Source organism: Lipotes vexillifer, unplaced genomic scaffold (assembly GCF_000442215.2).
Source record: "Lipotes vexillifer unplaced genomic scaffold, Lipotes_vexillifer_v1.1 scaffold1029, whole genome shotgun sequence".
Classification (NCBI taxonomy): Eukaryota; Metazoa; Chordata; class Mammalia; order Artiodactyla; family Lipotidae; genus Lipotes; species Lipotes vexillifer.
The window spans coordinates 1,439,767-1,461,370 of NW_006789305.1; the positions used below are offsets into that span (position 1 = coordinate 1,439,767).

General features: G+C 38.6%; 2 protein-coding genes and 1 non-coding gene across 8 annotated transcripts in view; all 3 read right to left on the reverse strand.

Annotated features, from left to right (window-relative positions):
* Positions 1–892: 892 nt before the first annotated feature.
* TRNAE-UUC (transfer RNA glutamic acid (anticodon UUC)) lies at positions 893–964 on the reverse strand. Its single transcript has one exon. It is a non-coding gene; the product is annotated as a tRNA-Glu (tRNA).
* Positions 965–9,795: 8,831 nt separating this feature from the next.
* Positions 9,796–20,453, reverse strand: NRAS (NRAS proto-oncogene, GTPase). The gene is made up of 7 exons (XM_007462492.1): positions 19,736–20,453; positions 19,110–19,237; positions 16,897–17,075; positions 14,446–14,605; positions 13,764–13,887; positions 13,411–13,452; positions 9,796–13,303 (listed from the first exon to the last, which is right to left on the reverse strand). Exons 2-5 carry the CDS (start codon positions 19,218–19,220, stop codon positions 13,768–13,770), a joined length of 570 nt encoding a protein of 189 aa, XP_007462554.1. The 5' UTR covers positions 19,221–19,237; positions 19,736–20,453; the 3' UTR covers positions 9,796–13,303; positions 13,411–13,452; positions 13,764–13,767.
* The window catches only part of CSDE1 (cold shock domain containing E1), a 36,535-nt gene continuing 34,920 nt past the window's right edge, over positions 19,990–21,604 (reverse strand). For 3 of the 6 annotated variants that reach the window (XM_007462491.1, XM_007462487.1, XM_007462486.1), the window contains one exon: positions 20,370–21,293. In XM_007462491.1, the coding sequence (XP_007462553.1) occupies positions 21,246–21,293 (48 nt within the window). In that variant the 3' untranslated portion in view covers positions 20,370–21,245. Of the gene's footprint in view, positions 21,294–21,604 lie in introns of all 6 variants that reach the window. The other 3 variants (XM_007462489.1, XM_007462488.1, XM_007462490.1) reach the window with 2 other exon arrangements.

Below are 21,604 nucleotides of genomic sequence, written 5' to 3' on the forward strand. Positions count from 1 at the left end.
AACAAAGCTTGGATGACAGCACATCTGTTTCAACATGATTTACTGAATATTTTAAGCCCTCTATTGAGATCTACCACTCAGAAAAAAAAATTCTTTTCAAAATATTATTGCTCAATTGACAAAGCACCTGGTCACCCAAGAGGTCTGATAGAGATGTACAACAAGATTTATGTCATTTTCATGCCTGCTAATACAATATCCTTTCTGCAGCCCAAGGATCAAGGAGTAATTTTGACTTTCAAGTCTTATTCTTTAAGAAATAAATTTCTTAAGGCTACAGTTGCCATAGATAGTGATTCCTCTGATGGATCTGGGCGAAGTAAATTGAAAAGCTTCTGGAAAGTATTCATCATTCTAGATGCCACTAAGAACATTCACGATTCATGGGAAGAGGTCAAAATATCAACATTAACAGGAGTTGGAAGAAGTTGATTCCAACTCTCATGGATGACTTTGAGGGGTTCAAGACTTCAGTGGAGGAAGTAACCGCAGATGTGGTGGAAATAGCAAAAGAACTAGAGGGCTTCCCTGGTGGCACAGTGGTTGAGAGTCCGCCTGCCGATGCAGGGGACACGTGTTCGTACCCCGGTCCGGGAAGATCCCACATGCTGCGGAGCAGCTGGGCCTGTGAGCCATGGCCGCTGAGCCTGCGCGTCCAGAGCCTGTGCTCCGCAACGGGAAAGGCCACAACAGTGAGAGGCCCGCGTACCGCAAAAAAAAAAAAAAAAAAAAATAGAACTAGAATTAGAAGTGCAGCCTAAAGATGTGACTGAATAATCTCATGATAAAATTTGAATGGATGAGTTTCTTCTTATGGATGAGCAAAGAAGGTGGTTTCTATTTTCTTTCTTTCTTTCTTTTTTTGGCCACTACACAGCTTGCGGAATCTTAGTTTCCCGACCAGGGATCAAACCTGGGCCCTGGCAGTGAAAGTGCCGAGTCCTAACCACTGGACCACCGGGGAATTCCCAGAAGGTGATTTCTTGAGCTGGAATCTACTGCTGGTGAAAATTTTGTGAAGGTTGTTGAAATGACAGCAAAGGATTTAGAATATTACATAAAATTAGTTGATAAATCAGTGGCAGGGTTTGAGAGGATTGACTCCAATTTTGAAAGAAGTCCTACTGTGGGTAAAATGCTATCAAACAGCAGTGCATGCTACAGAGAAATCGTTCATGAAAAGAAGAGTCAATTGATGCAGCAAACTTCACTGTTGTCTTATTTTAAGAAATTGCCACAGCCATCCCAGCTTTCAGCAGCCACCACCCTGATCCGTCAGCAGCCATCAACATCGAGGCAAGACCCTCCACCAGCAAGAAGATTAAGACTCTCTGAAGGCTCAGATTAGCACTTTTTAACAATAAAGTATTTTAAAATTAAGATATGTACATTGTTATTTAGATATGCTACTGCACACTTAATAGACCACGGGATAATGTAAACATAACTTTTATATGCACTGGGAAACAAAAGAGGCTGTGTGACTTGCTTTATGTGATACTCACTATCTTGTGGTGGTCTGGAACCAAACCTGCAATATCTCCAAGGTACACCTGTCTGTGATAATTACTGTTAGGTAAATAAAGTACTTAGCTAGACTCAGCAGAATTTATGAACTGTAACAGCATATATTAAAGATAGTAGCATGAGTGTGGAACTTCAGATTTGGAACAGAATTGTGAGCATGGACTGAACGATCTTTTAACTACTATTTTCTACTAAAAGTTGGGACAAGCCTCTTTGTCTGCAAAAAGAGAACATTTTACGGCTTAGCTTTATGGCCATCCTCTCCTTTCAATCAACAATCTTAGAACACATTACAAAGTTGTTACTCAACCAAAATATTTTTTGTTCCTTTTGAACTTTTTGTGACATTTCCATCTGGATTTCCCAATGGTATCTACAAATTGATATATACAAACCAAACATTTCCCCCGCCAAATCAGCTTCTCCTTCAAATGACTCTTAACCTTTATATGTTACCCTCCACTTTCCCATTCTATTTGTGACAGATACCCTAGTTGTCTATTCAAAAATCATTTTCTCTTTTTTATTAACAAAAGTTAACTAATGTTGACAAATGTTAACCGATGTGCTCAGCCAAAAATCTATATTTGCTAGACCCCTTTGCAGTGAGAGTGGCCGTGTGACACAGTCTGGCCAATGGGATAGAAGCAGAATTGCTGGGCGGGATGTCTGGAAAAGCTCTTTTAAAAGAGGCCAACTCAGCTGGCAAATGTTTTGCCTTTTGCCCTTCTTTTTATTCCTGGAATAAGAAAATATCTGGGTAGGTTGAGTGCAAATCAACAATTGTTGTAACACAAGTGACAAGCAGGACAAAAGCCACATGTGAAGAATGCCTGAGCACAAAGAAAGGGCCTGGGTTCCTGATGGTATCCTGAAGCCACCACAGTAGCGCTGGACTGCCCACCTCCAGACTTCTTAATATATGAGAAAATAAATTTGTTTTATCCACTGATTAGTCTGGGTTTTTTAGCTACTAGCAACCAATGTAATTCTAATTGATAAGTCATGAGTTATTTCAAATTCAGATGATTGCAATAGATTCGAATTATTTTCCCTGTCACCAATCCGTATTGCAAAATATTGCCAGGCTAAATCTTCTTGAAACACAACTTTTTTTTTTTTTTTTTTTTTTTTTTAAAGATGTTGGGGGTAGGAGTTTATTAATTTTATTCTTTATTTTTGCTGTGTTGGGTCTTCGTTTCTGTGCGAGGGCTTTCTCTAGTTGTGGCGAGCGGGGGCCACTCTTCATCACGGTGCGCGGGCCTCTCACTATCGCGGCCTCTCTTGTTGCGGAGCACAGGCTCCAGACGCGCAGCCTCAGTAGTTGTGGCTCACGGGCCTAGTCGCTCCACGGCATGTGGGATCCTCCCAGACCAGGGCTCGAACCCATGTCCCCTGCATTAGCAGGCAGATTCTCAACCACTGCGCCACCAGGGAAGCCCGAAACACAACTTTGATCATTATATTCTTAGTTCAAAAACATTCACTAACTCTTCATTCATCGTTTCAACAAATATTTCTTGGGCACTTAAGAAGACCAAGTTTACGTGGTTAAGGCGAACTAGACCTCGGTTCTAATTGTTTCCTCCTCTTACTAGTTGTGTGGCCTCAACTTTTGAAAACCTAACCAGACACTGTCCTGAGCAATGCCATTTAGTGAACAAGAGAGACAAGGCCTCTGCTTATATTCTAATGGGAAATACACAATAATTTCAGGTAGTAATGGGTGTTATGAAGAAAACAAGGTTATTTCTAGTGACGAGAGATGGTTTTCAGCCAATCCTATAATGGAGGACAGGAGTAGATCACTTCTCAGAACTGTTTAGATTAGTAGTATAGATTTTTAGATACCTCACACAAGTCTCTACTGGATCATGAAAGACTTTATCCATACAAATGGACAAACATCTTGAATAAATTTCCCTATCACTAGGGAGCCCTACAGAGAAAACAAAGTTCTTCGAACCTATGGGATATCCTCGCTACTTCATGGTCTTATCCCACTGATGCCCCCTCAAACATTTTTTATATACCCACCCATTTTACAGTCCAAATCCTTTTTCATAAATGCACTCTTTTAGGGAAGAGATATGGGAACATATGTATAACTGATTCACTCTGTTATAAAGCAGAAACTAACACACCATTGTAAAGCAATTATACCCCAATAAAGATGTTAAAAAAAAAAATGCACTCTTTTCAAGAATTCATGACCCACCTGTGGAACTGCAATTAGTTCAGTATGGTTGGGACCGAAGAGCCTCAGATTGTAGTCTGAAAAAGTCTTGGCCAGGCCAATGGGGAGCTCCCCAAAAAGACTGCCATTATAGGAATTCAGGACTGAGCAGAATTGATCCAACTCTATACCCTCATCATGGTCAATCATTGACTGTGGGATGGTGAGGGTGGGTACTGAGCATGGCTTCAAGGTTGCAAATGAAAAGGTGTGGAAACTGGAAGCTGTTCAAGGGCCTCTTCTTCCACCTCTGTATTTATTGATTTATTTTTGCCACACCACGTGGCATCTTAGTTTCCTGACCAGGGATTGAACCCACACCCCCTGCAATGGAAGCATGGAGTCTTAACCACTGGACTGCCAGGGAAGCCCCTGTCTGAGAAGCTTTAGAGGAGCCATGAGAGTAGAGGAGGCTTGATGGTTGTGAGTTGAAAAGTGGATGGGGAACTGAGGAAGGTGGAGACTCTTCTTTCCTAATGATGTTGGCAGAGAGTGGAAGGAGAAAAAATAGAATGATAACTAGAGGGAACTAGGGTCAAAGGAGCAGATTTATAGAATTCTAGGGGCAGAAACAAGTAGATGGAGGAAAGTAAACATACAAAGAGAGTGGAAACTACAGGTCAGAACAAGTTTCCAGTCTTGGAGGACATGTGAGGAGGTGGAAGCAAGACCCAGGTGGAGGAAGAACCTGGAAGAGAGGAGAGGTGCTTTATCGCTGAGTCTGGAGTGGAGGAGGGGAGAAGAATGCAGACAGAGACACTCTGAGATGTGGGGGTAGTGTCTGGGGTAGACAAGGCCTGTATAATTTTTAATATTCCTGATTCACCGAGTAAGTAAATTAAGGATTATAAAGTTGTTAGCAGGTAGAAATGTCCAGACAAATGTTGGTAGGTGTAAGTAGTGGGGAAAAGTGCAGGACAAATTTCAAGTCTTTACCATCAAATTAAAAATGAAAAGATCTTAAGAAACTGCTGTCTTTTGGGGAATTCCACCTGATGCAGGTAAGAAAATATGATTGATTATACTATGAAGAGTTTCTAAAACTGCATATATTGTAACACTCCTTTTTTTTTTTTAAATTTACAGTTTATTTTTGTTTTCCCACACAATTTGAAGTGAACTTGATTATAAAAAAGAACCAGTTTCTTGATAATACTCAATGTTTAATACATGGGGAAACAGACACTCATGTGGTTGGTGAAAGTGTAAGATTTTAGCCTTTCTGGAAGGAAATTTGGCAAAATATTTATCAAAAACCTTTAAAAATATGCTTATCCATTGATAAAACAATTTAATATTTATGACTTTATCTTAAGAAAATTATTATACAAGTGCTCAAAGATGTTTTTCAATAATGTTAATTGTAGCCAAACTTATAAGAGTCAAAAGTAGGAACAGGGACTTCCCTGGTGGTCCAGTGGTTAAGAATCTACCTGCCAATGCAGGGGACGTGGGTTTGATCCCTGGTCGGGGAACTAAGATCCCACATGTAGCGGGGCAACTAAGCCTGAGCGCTGCAACTACTGAGCCCATGAGCTCTGGAGCCTGCGCGCCACAGCTAGAGAGAAGCCCGAGTGCCGCAATGAAGAGCCTGCGCACTGCAACAAAGACCCAAAACCGCCAAATAAATATTTTTTTTAAAGTAGGAACAACTGCAATAGAAGATTAATTAAAGTACGGTACAACCATAATATACCATTCAGTCATTAACATGATGAGTAGATGAATATATATTAACCTGGAAAACATTCAAAGATTTTTATTAAGTGAAAAAGCATTTTACAAGGATGTATACATAGTATAATCTTGTTTTCATTAAAAAAAAAGAAAGGCATTTAATTTATGTATCAATATAGACGTTGAAAACAGCCTGGACAACTTATACCAGCGTTCTGTCTGGGCAGTGGAATGATGGCAATTTTTTACTTTTTTCTTTTTTCTTATTTGCATTTTCTACCATGAACAAGTATTATTATTGTCATTAAAAAACTGAATTTAAAGCAAAACAAAACATATTCTGGTCCTATTATCATCTACAGCCCTTAAGGAAAAATGTCCAGAAGTTAAATGGGACAAGTCTATAAGTGGGACAAGTCTATCTACTTATTCTTTTTCTGTAATTAAACTTGGTCTTCTTCAAGCATCAGTATATAGTCTCACTTAATTCTATTTTTGCTTTAGTTTTTAGCAAAAGGAAAACATTATTTTCTAAAATCATTATTTTCTATGTCTTTTAAAAATTGTTAATGTGAATATTTCATCCAAATTATGGACTACATTGGTTGGAGCTTACCCAGATGCTTCCCATCATTTAGAACATTATTCCAATGGAAAACATTCAGAGTTCCAAATAACAAATTTACAAACTATTTTTTAAAGCGGAGATTTATTGTATTTTATCAAGTTAGAGATACCTGTAACCTGAGGCTCTACAGGAAGGACATGACAGACACTTAACAGGAATGAGCTGTGCACAGGCAATCACTGCTGCATGGCTTTTTTGTCCAGAAAGCCCTTCTTCTATTCTACTGTAGCAGGTTTCTGTCCCTGCTGTGAAACCTGCTGGGAGCGCCCAGCCCTTTCCAACCTGCTGTTCACCCCACCCTCCTCCATGCCCTCACAGTCACTCATGGTTTAGATGCCAAAGCGATCTATGGGGCTCGGGGCTACCAGTAGTAAACTTTCAGGATGAGCTTAATCCTTTGTAACATCGCTTCAGTGGCAGCAGTTCTGAGTTCATTACAACCCCTGGTTTGGAATACAGCCCTTTTGCCAGCAGCAACTATGGACTATTTTTGTCACCCTGTTAGAGGTACATAAAAGTTACCTTAAACCTAAGGAATGAGTTTTAGTTTGGAATATAATCAAATTCTGAAATCTTATGGTATTTTACTGTATTTAGCTTCATTTCCCTGTCAGTCATAATTTCCCATACATGCCTAAAAATAAAGAAGTCAACTTCGTAAGACTCATCCTTTTCCGTGAGACAAACTTACTTTGTTTCCTGCCTCTTGCATGGAACTAAAATTCAGCAATTTGCTTTTAACAAAGCAATCTAAACATCAAAAGTATACTGCATTCTCTCAGGAGAGAGAGGGAGGCATGCCGTGGGGTCTGTGCAATAATAACAGTGCTCAACACTGTTCCAAGGTTGTTGTTTTTTAACATATATTAATTCATTTAATTTTCACAACAGTATTTTGAGGAACTATTATTACCTCCATTTTACAGTTGAAGAAATTCAGGTACAGAGACTGACTTGCCCAAGGTCTCACAGTTGTTTAAGTGGCAGAGATGGGATTTAAGCCCAGGAATTATGGCTCCTGTGTCGGGGCTCTTAACCATGGTGTCATTTATGGCCTCACTCTTGCTTAGTTGTGCAATGACTGTGATTGTGCCTAGAGTATTGGGTTCTGGACTAGACATGAGGATGCAGCGTAGTGATTCCCAGCTTGACAGATGGTTGTACGAGTATACCGAAGTCAAGGGGTGTTTAAACTTTTACTTATGGAATCTTCAAACTAAATCTTGAGTGGAAGCCTAAAATGAAAAACAAATGAAAGTGCTTATAGTTAAAGATATGCAAATTGGACAGTAGACAAAAATATCACAGTTTACCTATTAATCTGGTAAGAGTTTGAAATTTTGATATATCCCAGGGTTGCCTAGGGTCTGGGATAAAACATCTTCTCATGCACTGTTGGAAGGAATTTATTGATAAAACAGTATCTGGAAGACAATTAAGGCCATATGTATTGGGGACTTCCCTGGTGGTCCAGTGGTTGAGACTCTGCACTCCCAAGGTCAGGGAACTAGATCCCGCATACTGCAACTAAAAAAAAAAATATATATATATATATATCTCTCGCATACCACAAGCATGCTGCAACTAAGACCCAGCACAGTCAAGTAAAATAAAATTAAAAATTTTTAAATTAAAAAAAATTAAAAATGCATCAAGTGTAAACCCAACTATTTTGTGGGAATTTGCTCTCTGCACATACTGGCAAATATATGTTGAATATAATGATATTTGATATGACAAAACAATCAACCATCAAATAAAAAACAGCCCGTGTGTTTGTCAGCAGAGAAAAGGTTATATAAATTACAGTACTATATAGTTTTCAAAAGAAAGATGTTGTTGTAAATATGCTGGCTTAGAAAAGGTGTGGAATTTATGTTATTAAGTGAAATGAGTAAGGTACAGAACACTGTATATCTAGATGATTCAATCTTACACACACACACACACACACACACACAGCATGTGACCCTGTGCATAAAAATCACCACAAAAGATGACAGAAGAACAACAAAAGTTTAAAGTGGTTAACTTTGTGTAAATGTTAAGTGATTCTACGTGTGGTTTCCAATTTTTTTCAAACCAGGTTCTGTTACTACTCATAAAATTAATAAAATTGACTACTTGAAACACAAGGTCAATTCATACAAAACTTCAGGTAGTTGAATTAAAATTGTTCCTAGAGTTCCAGTTTTCTTTTATTAAGGTATAGAACCCCATTTCATTGCCCAGGGTTCTACTGAAAGCATTACAAAGCATACCCTTCCCCTTTGGATACTGGACACTGCTTCTCTGTGCTCTCAGGTCATGGAGCTGGACATAATCTAAAATGTGTCCTAAGTGGTTTTGCAAAATGATCACTAGCACAAACTCTTGGCCCCTTTACATGTATTTATGGATATCAAACAACTCATGCGACTCTGTTGGCCTCTTAATGACCTTGAGAATTGCTTGTTCTAAGAAAAGAAACCTTAATAGCACAGAGATGCATAGGAGGTCCCCTCATATTCCAAATAAACAAGTTTCCTTAGCTACTTTTCCATTGTTTGTCTTTCTATAGTTTCATCTTGCCAAGCGGAACAGCAGCTATCATCAGTAAGATAATATCCTTTCCTCCTTTCCTCTTTCTCAGTTATCAGGGTGTCAAATATTAGAAGAACAAAAGATCTGATGTGAGGCATAGGTGACCGACTTAGGAGGAAATCTGTTTTAGATACACCAGTCCATAATTCTGTTTTTCATATACATTTTACAATCTAAAATATTTACACTCATCCTAGTAGTTAGAAACAGTATCCTGTTGCTTAAATTTGGTTTCCTTAAGCTTAATCCAGTCAAATACGAATGATCCACATTTCTGCCTTTTTTAAGAAAAAAGTGAAAAAAAATTTGATGTCTTTGGTAGAATGAATCAAGGTCCTCATAATCACAGTATTCCAGTGTTGACTGAAAAAGCCTAGGTTTGGGCTTCCCTGGTGGCGCAGTGGTTAAGAATCAGCCTGCCAATGCAGGGGGACAAGGGTTTGAGCCCTGGTCCGGGAAGATACCACTTGCTACGGAGCAACTAAGCCCGTGCGCCACAACTACTGAGCCTGCGCTCTAGAGCCCGTGAGCCACAACTACTGAAGCCCGCGCGTCTAGAACCCGTGCTCTGCAACAAGAGAAGCCACCGCAATGAGAATCCCGCGCACCACAACGAAGAGTAGCACCTGCTCGCTGCAACTAGAGAAAGGCCCGCGCGCAGCAACAAACACCCAATGCAGCCAAAAATAAATAAATAATTATAAAAAGAAAAAAAGAAAAAGCCTAGGTCTGAAATCATTCTTTTATATCTCCTTAATTAGGATTGGGAAATCTGAGATATCCTAATTCAACTTCCCTATTTTGCAAAATGAGGAAACTATTGGCTAGAGTAGTAAAATTATAGTAGGAGCCCATGTTCTCTGGCTCCTAGACTTACGCTCTCAAACCTACACCAAGATTGGTAGACTGTAGAGTAGTACAAAAATAGACCAAAAGATCCAATGGTAGTTTTTAGCACTTCATGTTCATGTGTGAGAATCTGCCATATAGCTTTGAATCACCCCGACATAAAAAAGCAGGCTCTGACATATTTTATACTGAGACAAAATGAGGAACTCAGATCTTCCAATATTGTCCAAATGTCACATCCAAACGTCTGAATTAAATATTAACTTTCAATAAAGGCAATCAGTGGAAAAAGCAATTATGACTAAGCAAAGAACTTCCAGTTTTTATTTTTCAAACATTTAACAAGGAAAATATTCAACCAAAGTTTTAAAAACTAGAATGGATTAATTTACAATAAAATAGTCAACTTAAAATATCAGCCCTTTCATTTAGGGCCAAGGAGGCCAATAGTTCCTGTTTAAACAGCAGAACTGCACAATTGACATTTTTTACCTATATTTAATGGCACAGAAATATAAAAGTCATACAACTTCTATTGAGATCCTCCCTTGCCTCCAGAGAATTCATACAATTGCTTCTTAGGTCAGTACTCAGGCCTTTAAAAATTACCAGTTATATTTTGAAATAAATCTACAATTACTCTGATAACAAGAACACTTTAAAAACAATTCTTACAAGAAACACCTTAAAATAATTTCGTGGCACATTAGGTTTCTTAAAGAAACAGCAAAGATGAAAAATAATGTACAAGAATTATAGTCTCTTGTTTATAGAAACCACCCAAATTAAATACTTTCTCTAATTTAATTATCCTTGCTTCTTATAATTTATTAGCAGAGATGAATTACAAGAAGCAGAATGCACCCTTTTTTGGTTCTTGGTTGTAGCTGCCAGCTTAAGAGTTCATGACCGTAAATGTAAAGCAAAACATGACTATGCTCACAAATTCCGGAATGGAAAAAAACCAAACTATCTCTTTAAAGTGTTTCTCTATCCTTGCTTTCAAGTCAAGACAAAAAATTCACAGCAGTTTAAAGGATGATGAAAGACTAAACATGGGGCCCACTACAATACAGATTGAGGATAATTTTACCTATTACACTCCTGAAGTGAAAACTGTAATAAGTACGATATGACCAAGTAGCATTCTATAGTAAGCTGTTGGAGCAAATACAGCACTCAACAGATTCATTTAGACAGGCATGGTAGCCTTCACACAGAACACCTTATTTTCACAATCTTGAATGTACAAACTTTAAGAAACAAACAGACATAAAGTAATATGTAATTTATGACAGCTGGCCAGGCACTTAACTTGGGGAAAGAGACTTCCAGACTTTGAGGTAAACTGTAATTGTTTTCAGCAATCACAAACACATTCTAAAAACTATCTGATACCACACTAACTGAAGTTATTCAGCATTTTAACCGTCAGTTTGTCACTCTACTGTGCCAAAATTCATACCAAAGTGTAATTCTTTAAGAAGCTATTAAAAGAACATTTTCAAGTCTGAATTTTGGCCCCATTTAGATACTTCTGTGCTTAGAACATACTTGAGAAAACTAAAAGATACAAACATACAAGGGTAATGGGCACAAGAGCCTAAAATGAGTTATTTTTTCCCCCCAATTTGACGTTCATAAGAATCACACAGTCACATAGACAAAAGAAGAAGAGGAAGATAATGACAACTGAGGTGACAAGTCTCCATCTATCCTCAAGAAAATGAGAGCAATGCTCCAAGAGGAGCAGAAGCAAAGTGGCAGAGAGTTTCTGTTTACTGGCGTGAACTGTGAAAGCTCTCAGAATTAACACGAAGGAGCACAACTCTCTGGGTTTTTCATTCTCTGGGTACATTATGTTTTCTCTTCTCTTCCGAATTCATTTCAAGGCAATGTGAAATTTGCTTAATAAATGAAAATTCATATTAGAAGATAAGAGGACCTCAGTAAGTATTTACACATTAGAAGACGAGAACAGGAAGTGGTCGTTTTGGAAGTATTCTTTTATCAAAAGTTATCCAAGTCTATTACTCATTAGAATTATCAGGATATTATCTGCAAATGGAAAAGCCGAGCCTCCAAATCCTCATAACTATTCATTATATTCTCTCTTCCCTTCTCAAACGGCAATTCCAATCCAAAGGCTACTTCTTGTTCAGAACAAGAACAAACTCATCAGCTTATCTGGTATGCTCAGACTAATTAATCAACATCCTGTTTTAAACCCTCAAAGAACATTATGAATAAAGAAAAATTTAAAAATTTTGATCTGAGGTATCCTCATTCTCAAAAACATGAGAAAAAATATTGGCTTAATTTGGTTTCCATGTAGCTAAAAACAGAGTCTAGATCCTTTATTTATAAAGACTTCTAAGCTGACCCTTCTCAGGATAACAAGTTTTTCCAGTCATGGTTAAGAATTTGTGCTAACTGACCTCTTCTCTCCTTGCAGGACTAACCACATGCATCTGGCAAAACTACTAGCTGGAATTAATGGTGCAATGAGCAAACGTGGAAGAATCTCTCTCTGTGATGCTAACTGGCTCACTGAAGTTTTGAAACTGTGACCCTGGTCTATTAGCACCACGCTTTACTCAACTGAAATAATCAAGCCGCTGCTATGGGGTGAAGGACAGGGGATGGGGTGAGAAGGGGACCGAGGGCAATTATATACATGAATAATTACCATGATATGCAGTGAAAATTTGTCTATTAACATATTCGAGGCTTGAGAATCATTGATCACAGATATTAAATAAACCTGCATCTAATTTTATAATTTTGAACACCTGCAAATACAGACGTTCTGATATGACCCAAATTTAAATATGAATGGAAGTTCATTGAACATTAGATTATCAGTAAGCTAGAAGAAACAAATTATATACATTTTGCAGGTAGTAAACTACCAAAACAACAAAAAAGTGGAGATTAGGTAAAAAGTAAGCAAAATTATTCCTAATCATTTATAGTCTCACCTTTCTCTTGGGAGAGCCCCAAAACAGGACTCTAGAAAATCAACTTCATACATGTAAGAAATGGCATCTGCTATCATATTGGTATATCTTTCCCTCAAAGCTAGACGGGTCACAGACATATCTCAGACAATCATGTTCATGTATAACAGTTTCTAAGACATCTATTCCACTGAAGTATTGTAAAGGAAGTCTACAAACCACTTCCAGGAAAAAGGCACTTCATTGTGAAAGTCAGATTTAATTACAACAAAGTCGAGAAGACGAGGATAGACTCAAAAAAGTCAGTATTCACTTTTGTATTTCTGAATACAGAGCAGATGCCAGTTTATAGAATATAGCTGATAACATTACAAACAAACCAAACAGCAACATTAACTATATTCTCAGTAAAACAGTAATTTATGACATTTCTCCAAAAACCAACATAGTTCCAAGTTCAACAGTAAAAAGGAAAAAAAATCACCAGCAGTTGCTACTTCAGAGCTCAAGACATTGTTTTCTACAGAATTTCATGTTTCTACAGTTTGGTTCTCTGTTTCAGAGCATTAATTGCTTTTCAGATGAAAAACCTGGGGTGGTGGAGGTTTGTTTGTGTGTGCTCGGGGAGAACCCAGAGTGGAGAAATACTGGGAGTAACAAGAGGTTCATTTCTCTGGTCAGACAACCAAGTGAGGAGGTAGTTACTCTGAGAACTTCTCAAATAGAGAATATTATACTGATCTACTGAGAGTTGGGGAAATCGCAGGAGCTTCTTTGTGAGACTGAAGATAGCAACAGCAATACTTCTCCTCCAGGGAAGTCAGGACCAAGGTGTCAGTGCAGCTGAAATAAAGATGGAGTCTGTATAAATGGTACATAGAGAGTATTAGAAAAACAAGGTTACAAAATCAACATAAATGATAATACATTCGTTTCCAAACCTGTCCTACCTTGACGGTGGCTCTTTTCTGATGCTAGAACTTTAAAAGTATCTATGAGAAAAGAATACAGACCATGTCATCATCATATAGTGATCCTTCAAGCTCCTGGTAATACATTTCATAAACAATGTCTTCTAATTTGTAATATTATTGAAAATTTAACAGTCTGTAAAATAATTAAATGTTTTAAAACAGTTTAGGCTGCGGTACTCTCAGAAAGGGTGCCATAAGGAAAGTTCTTTATTTTATAGTTGTAAGTGAGCAGAAACTCTGTTAAATAGCAACACAGAAAAGATAATAGCAACACTCCTCCAAATTGCCTAAATAATATTTATAATTATGTCAAGAGACCACATGCTCACCTTGTTACATCACTACACATGGCAATCCCATACAACCTTGAGTCCCATCATCACTGCTGTTGAGTTTTTTCATTCGGTACTGACGTATTTCTCTTACCAGTGTGTAAAAGGCATCTTCAACACCCTATAAAAGAGAGAAAATGATAAAGACAGCTTAACAGACACAACCCAAGTTTTAATTTCTCTCTCATTTGTACTTCTTTATGTGGATTTAAAATTGCAATTATTAGCTGATAAAATAGGCTGATTCAGCATTCCTATTGAGTCACATTAGCAGGATGATATACAAATAGCACTTTCTGCAAAGATAACATTCAAGTAAAGGAAAATGGGTAACATGGGACATACAGAACTACCAGATCTAAAGATTCCATTCAGGAGGGCCTATGCCTTAAATAGTAGCTGGTGTTGATGGATACAGGACTAATGTTTTAAGTATCTTTAATCAAGGGTCTTCATTTTAGAAATATTTGTGCATGTTAACTTGCGTGAGTAAAAAAGAAACCACACTTGAATATTAATAAATTCATTTTGGGTTTAAACTGAAGATTAAAAAAATACATCAGTATTAAAAAAATCCAAAACAACAAAGAATGTGGATCATGTCTCTAGTGAAGAGTCAATCAATCAAACTTTTCTGCCTTAAATAAACCCTTGCCAGATGCTAAAAGCTGTACTATACCTGTCTGGTCTTGGCTGAGGTTTCAATGAATGGAATCCCATAACTCTTGGCCAGTTCATGGGCTTGTTTTGTGTCAACTGTCCTTGTTGGCAAATCACACTTGTTTCCTACTAGCACCATAGGTACATCATCTGAGTCTTTTACACGCTTAATCTGTTCCCTAAAAAAGGGAATATGTTATCATAACAGAAGAATAAACGTTTAGGAAGGAATAAACAGCTAGGGCAAAAAAGAAAATCTAGCAAATTTCACCTAGCCCTATTAGCTTCTATACTGAGTTTCACTTTTTTTCTACTTATAAAAGGCCTTGCATACTAAGAAGACTGGTGTAGACTTGATGCAGCAGCCGCAGGGAAGCCAAGTACCAGTTCACCTTCTATCTTGACACATGTCCCTGTTAGGCTCCTTGATTCTCCAAAAAGCTTGGCTCTGGAGTTATATAGCAACTCGAAATCACACTCTAGGTTAAGGTCTGAAGTATAAAAAGTAAATCTTACTGCCTCCAAATAACTTTTTGAAAGCTCCCTTGAGAGTGACAGTATTTAATGAAAGACAGTCTATCCACTTCTCTAGATGGGTGATGTCCAAACATTTTCTTCAAACAAATTATAGCTGGAAGTCCAAGATATAAAATAGGAAACACCAGAACTGCTCTTATTAAAAGGGGAATAAAGGATTTGGAACTCCCAACTGACAGTTCTCTCTTCAATGACAAGTAAGACATACCACACAGCAGTTTGGAAACTACTATTCCAGATTCTCTCGATCAACCCTGTCCAATAGGACTTACTATGATGATGGAAATGTTCTCTAGCTGCACTGTCCAACTATATATGCTAGTCATATGAAGCTACTGAACACCTGAAAAGTCAGTTGCTAATGGGGCCGACGACCTGATTTTTAAGTTAATTTTAATGAATTTATTTATTTTAAAATAAATTTATTTATTTTGGCTGTGTTGGGTCTTCGTTGCTGTGCACAGGCTTTTCTCTTCGTTGCTGTGGCGAGCAGGGGCTACTCTTTGTTGTGCTGCGCAGGCTTCTCATTGCAGTGGTTTCTCTTGTTGTGGAGCACAGGCTCTGGGTGCACGGGCTTCAGTAGTTGTGGCACACAGGCTCAGTAGTTGTGGCGCACAGGTTTAGCTGCTCCACGGCCTGTGGGATCTTCCTGGATCAGGGCTTGAACCCATGTCCCCTGCACTGGCAGGCAGACTCTCAACCACTGCACCACCAGGGAAGCCCAATTTTAACGAATTTAAATTTAAACCACATATGGTTTGTGGCTACCATACTGCACAGCACTGTTCCAGACTCTACCCTGGGATTACATACAAAGTCATGTACTTGAAATGTATTTCACTGGCTATCTGCAGAACTGAGCTTTGGTATGATGGCAGTAACCTATGTGAAGGGATAATATAAGACAACCTAAGGAGAAAAATGATTTCTAGAAATTCAGCAAATAGTTTTTTGGTGCTTGCCAAGTGCTAAGCATTTTATTAAGTGCTGCTATTAAATGCAGAGAGAAAATGGAAAGTAGAGCAGGTTTAGGGGAAGAAAACCAGTTTTAGACTAGTTTATTTCTGAGAGTCGACATCGTCATATGGATGGAGCATACGCCAAGACCCAGGCTACAGGCAGAACGCTTGTGTAGCATTTACTCTGTGCTAAACACTGCTATGAGTGATTCACATATTTATTAACTCGTTTAATTTTCACAGCAACTCTTGGTAGGTACTACCATCTCCGTATTATAGATAAGGAAACTGAGGCCCAGCCATTTAGTAGTTTGTCCCAAAGTTCCATGGCTAAGAGATGATGGAGCCAAGTTTCAACCCAGGCAGAGTCTATATTCTTAACCATTATATTATTCTGCTTAAAGAACACAGAGCTAAGAAAAAGGAGCCCTGGGTTTTTGGTCCTGGCTCTGCTATGAATAATAATCATGACTATGAAAACCTTCTGAACTTTCTGTAAAATAAGAATGTTGTATTAGAATTTTTATGGTCCAATTGAGCTTTGAAACTTTAAGGTTCTGTGGAGAAAGACCATCTTTATCTAACCCCCCTTTGCCTTGCTTTCATCTTTATCTAACCCCCCTCCCCCGATTTGTTTCTTCCCACTATCTTCTCTATTACTTACTGAAGAATGTTTCTCAGAGGTGTTTTCCTCTCTGTGGTCTCTCATAACACCTCTAGTTCCGAATCACTCCCATTAGCAAGCAAGCTTCATTTATGTATTATCAGGCATTCTAGACATAGTAGCTTATATAAAATAAACTCCAGTATTAACTTTCAGTAATAACCCCAGATTCTCAATGTCACAACCTAAAAGCAATTCTTTTCATAATGAAAAAATTGCATCTTCCCCAGTGTGGTATCCTCATTCTCACCCCAAAACTTCAGAACACACTTAAAGATCATCCTTTCAGAAAAAACAATGCTCCTAGTACCTGTAGAGGTTAATATCTGCAAATGATTTGCTATTATTGATGGCAAATACACAAAGGAAGCCTTCGCCTGTCCTCATGTATTGGTCTCTCATGGCACTGTACTCCTCTTGTCCAGCTGTATCCAGTATGTCCAACAGACAGGTTTCACCATCTATAACCACCTGTTTTCGGTAAGAATCCTGGGGTGTGGAGGGGAGGGGGGCAGGGAGAGAGGGAGATTCCATTTTTATTAAAAATCACAGGGAATGCAATGCTACTGCTAAGGTTAAATAAGCTCCTAGCCAAGTCCAATTCTGTCTCTTTGGTTTGTCCCTCAAACTGCTGATATATAATCACAAACAGAAAGTACTTAATGTCACCCTAGGAAAAAAGCCCCAAATGCTATATGCCTATAGAAAGGAAATTGTGGTCACTCTGTTCCTGGAAAAGATGAAGAAAACATGGTAATTGAAAAGACAGTTCTACCGCACCTAGACTAGAGATTACGTTCACTGAAGTATGAACTGTACTTCTTCTTTGAGTGGTTTATTGTCCATTTACAATTCTAAACATACCTCCACCAATTATAACTTGGTCCAGGATGCACTATCTTTTGTGTTTATGATTAAATACACAAATACTTTTTATTTCAGACAAGGTTATAATATCAAAATATTTTTCTCATCATGACAGACTGTACCTCTGGGGAATATTCCTGACTCAAATTCCTAAAGGTTCCAAACATGGTATAGTCACATTAATTCCTCGGGAAGATAGACATGCATAGATCATATTAAAAAAAAAAATTTCAATTTGGCTCTAAGGCAAAAATTTTACTTGTATTTTAATATTTATGTTCTGGGAATTCAGTTCAAAGAAAATAACCTCATCACACTTAGTAAAGATCTGGCTCCAGAAACAGTATGCAACATAGTTTGCCAGTCCATTTGCATTGAACAGCACCTCTGTAACTCACGCCATTGCGGGACTGTAATATACTTTCAAATTAACATAGAATTCACATTGTCAAAATTTCCTTAAAGCATGAAACAGGGTCAAATGTATGAGTGTTCTGAGGAAATAAGCAAAATTAAAATGATAAAGATAGGTTTTAGTCAAACTAATTTATGATAATAGAAGTCAGAGAAGTGGTCATTTCCTGGCAGGATAGGGGGGTTTACTGACTAGAAAGGGGCATGAGAGAACTCTCCTGGGCATTGGAAATAGTCTATATTTTTATCTATGTGGCGGTTACATAAGTGTACACAAATTTAAAGCTACTGAGCTATAGATGTAAGATTTATATACCTTATGTAAATTACCTCACAACAAATAAAACTCAGAAAAATAATAAAATGTTCTAACCATTAATACTAAAGCGGTAAGCCTAAAATAAAATTTTGCCAATGACTAATGACTAATTTTGAATAATGTCTATATTAGAGTTAGCTTGCATTAAACACTCAATGGCTGGGTCGTACGAAGACCAGGAAGTGGATTAATGTAATCTCTAGAGTTAGACATTTCTAAACTGAATAAAATTACAAACTCTTTACTTAAAGGACTTTAGATGCCATTTACTGAAGCCAATCTATAACATGAACTCCCACAGAAACTTTAAATAAGTGATAATTACACAGTGCGTTAGCATCCACAAAAATTCAACATATTTGATTTTTCACAACATCCCCTGGGTGTCAGGCAAGACAGGTTTATGGTAATTTAATAGATGAGAAAAGTGATTTGCTCACTATCATATAACTAACTGCAAACAGGGACTGTATTCCTAGGCACAGTGACTCAAAATCTCATGCTCTTTCTTCCCCAACCCACAGTCTCAGCTGCTTCAAGTGGCTAAGAAACACTCAGATCTCTGAATTCTTTATCTCCATCCTGCTATCATTCAGGTATTCTATGACCTGTGTTTCTTTTTAACGGAGCTGTCATATGTGGAGAAACTAAGTGAGTTCAACACTGAGTTTGTAACCGTTTTCAAAACTGTTAAAAACTGTAAACTTTTTAGAAAATCATCAGTAGCTAATAAAAGTGAACTCTGCTCCAAAAACAGGTAAAGCTTTACTTATTGTATTACTGAACACAGTGCCCCAAATAACTTTTTATTTTCTCTCCTGATTATTCCTTTAGCTAAGGAATAGCTGAAAGGTTATGGGAAAGGGAATGGGTTAAGAGTAAACCGAGAGAGGTATGGTCAGTGGACTGCCTCTGGGCCTCACCTCTATGGTGGGATCATATTCATCTACAAAGTGGTTCTGGATCAGCTGGATTGTCAGTGCGCTTTTCCCAACACCACCTGCTCCAACCACCACCAGTTTGTACTCAGTCATTTCACACCAGCAAGAACCTGTGGGAAAGCAGCAATTAGGGTTAACTGTCGAACCACATCTACAGTACTTCAAAGCTTTCTGTAATCAACAGTAACTAAAACCAGAGTCTGAAATGTATTGGTTCCGTACACGTTCACGGCCACTTGGTTCTCAAAGTGATTCAGGAGTGCAAAAACACTTGCAGGTTACTGTGGATCTCAGAATTCTGGATTAGTCTTCTAGCTACCCCCACCCTCGTCTATTTTTCAATAGCCCTTGGGCCCCGCCCTCAGCCTAAGGTAAAGAAAACCCCCCTTCCTACTCCTTTAAATCTTCTGAGCTCTGGGGGGCGGCCTCCAGGCCGTCTCCCCTTCTCTCTACCCCGCCTGTCTCCAAAGAGCTCCCCCGTAGGGCTCAAAACGAAGGACCCCCCGCCCAGGGCCTTTGTCTCCAGCTTGTAGATTCCGCTCGGTTCCTGGCAACAAGGAGTCGTCAGCATGCTCCAAAGTCGAACGCTACACACGCCAGAGCCTTACCTCAAGCTCCACTGCCTCCGCTTCGGACAGATTTGGACCACAACCGAGAAAAATGTTGAAGACCCCGGAACCGCCATGAACAGCCCCCACCAGGGAGCGGCACTTCCGGCCCCGCCCGCTACGCAATCAGTCGGCGCCCCAGGCGCCGGAGTCCCCGCCCCGGCCACGTGGGCCTCCGACCCAGGAGTCACGCGGCAGGCCGCACCCAGACCCGCCCCTCCCATACAGGACGTTTTAATAATGAAAGCGCTAGGTGCTAGTGTCTCAAAAATCAGTAAAACTTTATTCGCTTCCATTCTTTCGCCATTAACAGAAAACTGGAGAAAGCAAAAGTGTTAACGTGTTTACAAAGATAAATGGCCTCTTTACCCAGAGAAGATCAAAACCTCAAACGACAACGGGGAAGATAAAAGCACCCTCCCCCACATCCCCTGAGCTGACCCTTGTCATCTTAGACAAAGCCTTCAGTCCACTGGCCAGGGACCCTGTACGTGGCCAATTCAAGATGAGGGCCAAGAAATCAGACCAATCCGTTCCCATGATATAAAGCCGAACAGAAGCTACACCAAGGGTCAAGTGCCTGTACTTTTTACAGGACACAGGAACCAGGCGGCTACTTATAAAAAAAACAAGATTCATTTCAGGCACAACTTTTTTATTATTTTTTGTTTGTTTTGTTTTGAAATCAGTAAAAGAAACTGGGTCCTAGAAGCTGCAGTGATCTAAGCAGCAGCAAGTTTGTGCATTCATCCTTTTGTTTTTCTTTAAATACGTTAAATTATCACACTGCTGGCACACCTCATTTGCATGAAATTCTGCACCATATATACTAATTGTGGTAAAGTTACACCCCCCATCGGCGGGGGCGGGGGGGGGGACTACCCTGTAAGATAATTTTCACTGAAATCTAACCAAACTTCATTAAGTGGACTGTGATAAGATAAATGATATGAAAAATAACATTTTAACATTTGGCCATCAACTTAAAGAACTGGTTTGCCTATACAAATTTTTGTAATTTTTAATATATTCTACCATCATATGGTCCTCAGAATTAAAGCATAATGAACAGAAAAGGAAAAAGAATGCAACTGAGTGCTAAGGCAGAACATCTTGCCAGAAGTAATGAAGGTAGAGTATATATACTAAGTATCAAGTGCAGAATTTCATAGGGCCAACAAGGTAACAGTCTATATTTTTCACTTACACAGGCAGAAGTGGATTTTGCAATTACCAGTTGCATTAAATGCACCAAATAAAGCTCCTAAAATTGATTCTATAAGGCGCCACCTTAAGTTTTCCAGGCTGCAACTGTGCATAATTTTAAAATGGTTTTCTTAAATTTATTTTTTTAAACATAACACGAGGAAGGTGTTAAAACTGGTGTAACAGCTCAACAGAATAAGTATTCCAGATTTTGGGAGGGATGAAGAGGGAGATATTCAGAACCCTTCACCAGAATCCCCCCAACTTGATCATAGTGGATTAATGATGTGCTTTGTGGATGTGGTTAGTCAATGACACCAGCTTGACGGATCTTTCTTTCGGCACCAAATCCCTGTGAGGAAATAAAATTGCAGTTAATGACCTGAGTGTATGACAATCATTGTACATTCACAATTCCAAAAGGGACTACCAAAGCATTACTCTCAATCACCACCAATTCTTTCGCAGAGGAAATCTATAGTAAGCCTTCCTAAACTATGTTCAAAGTATCAGGAACACCAAGAAATGTTCCTCTTACTGTAAGCAACCATTATGTTAGGGGCTGAACCAATGTGCAGGGATGCTAACTAGTTATGACAGCAATACTGAAGCACCTTGGTAAAGTAAGCTCTTTGAGTTCTGCTAAAATAGGTTCTCAAGTAG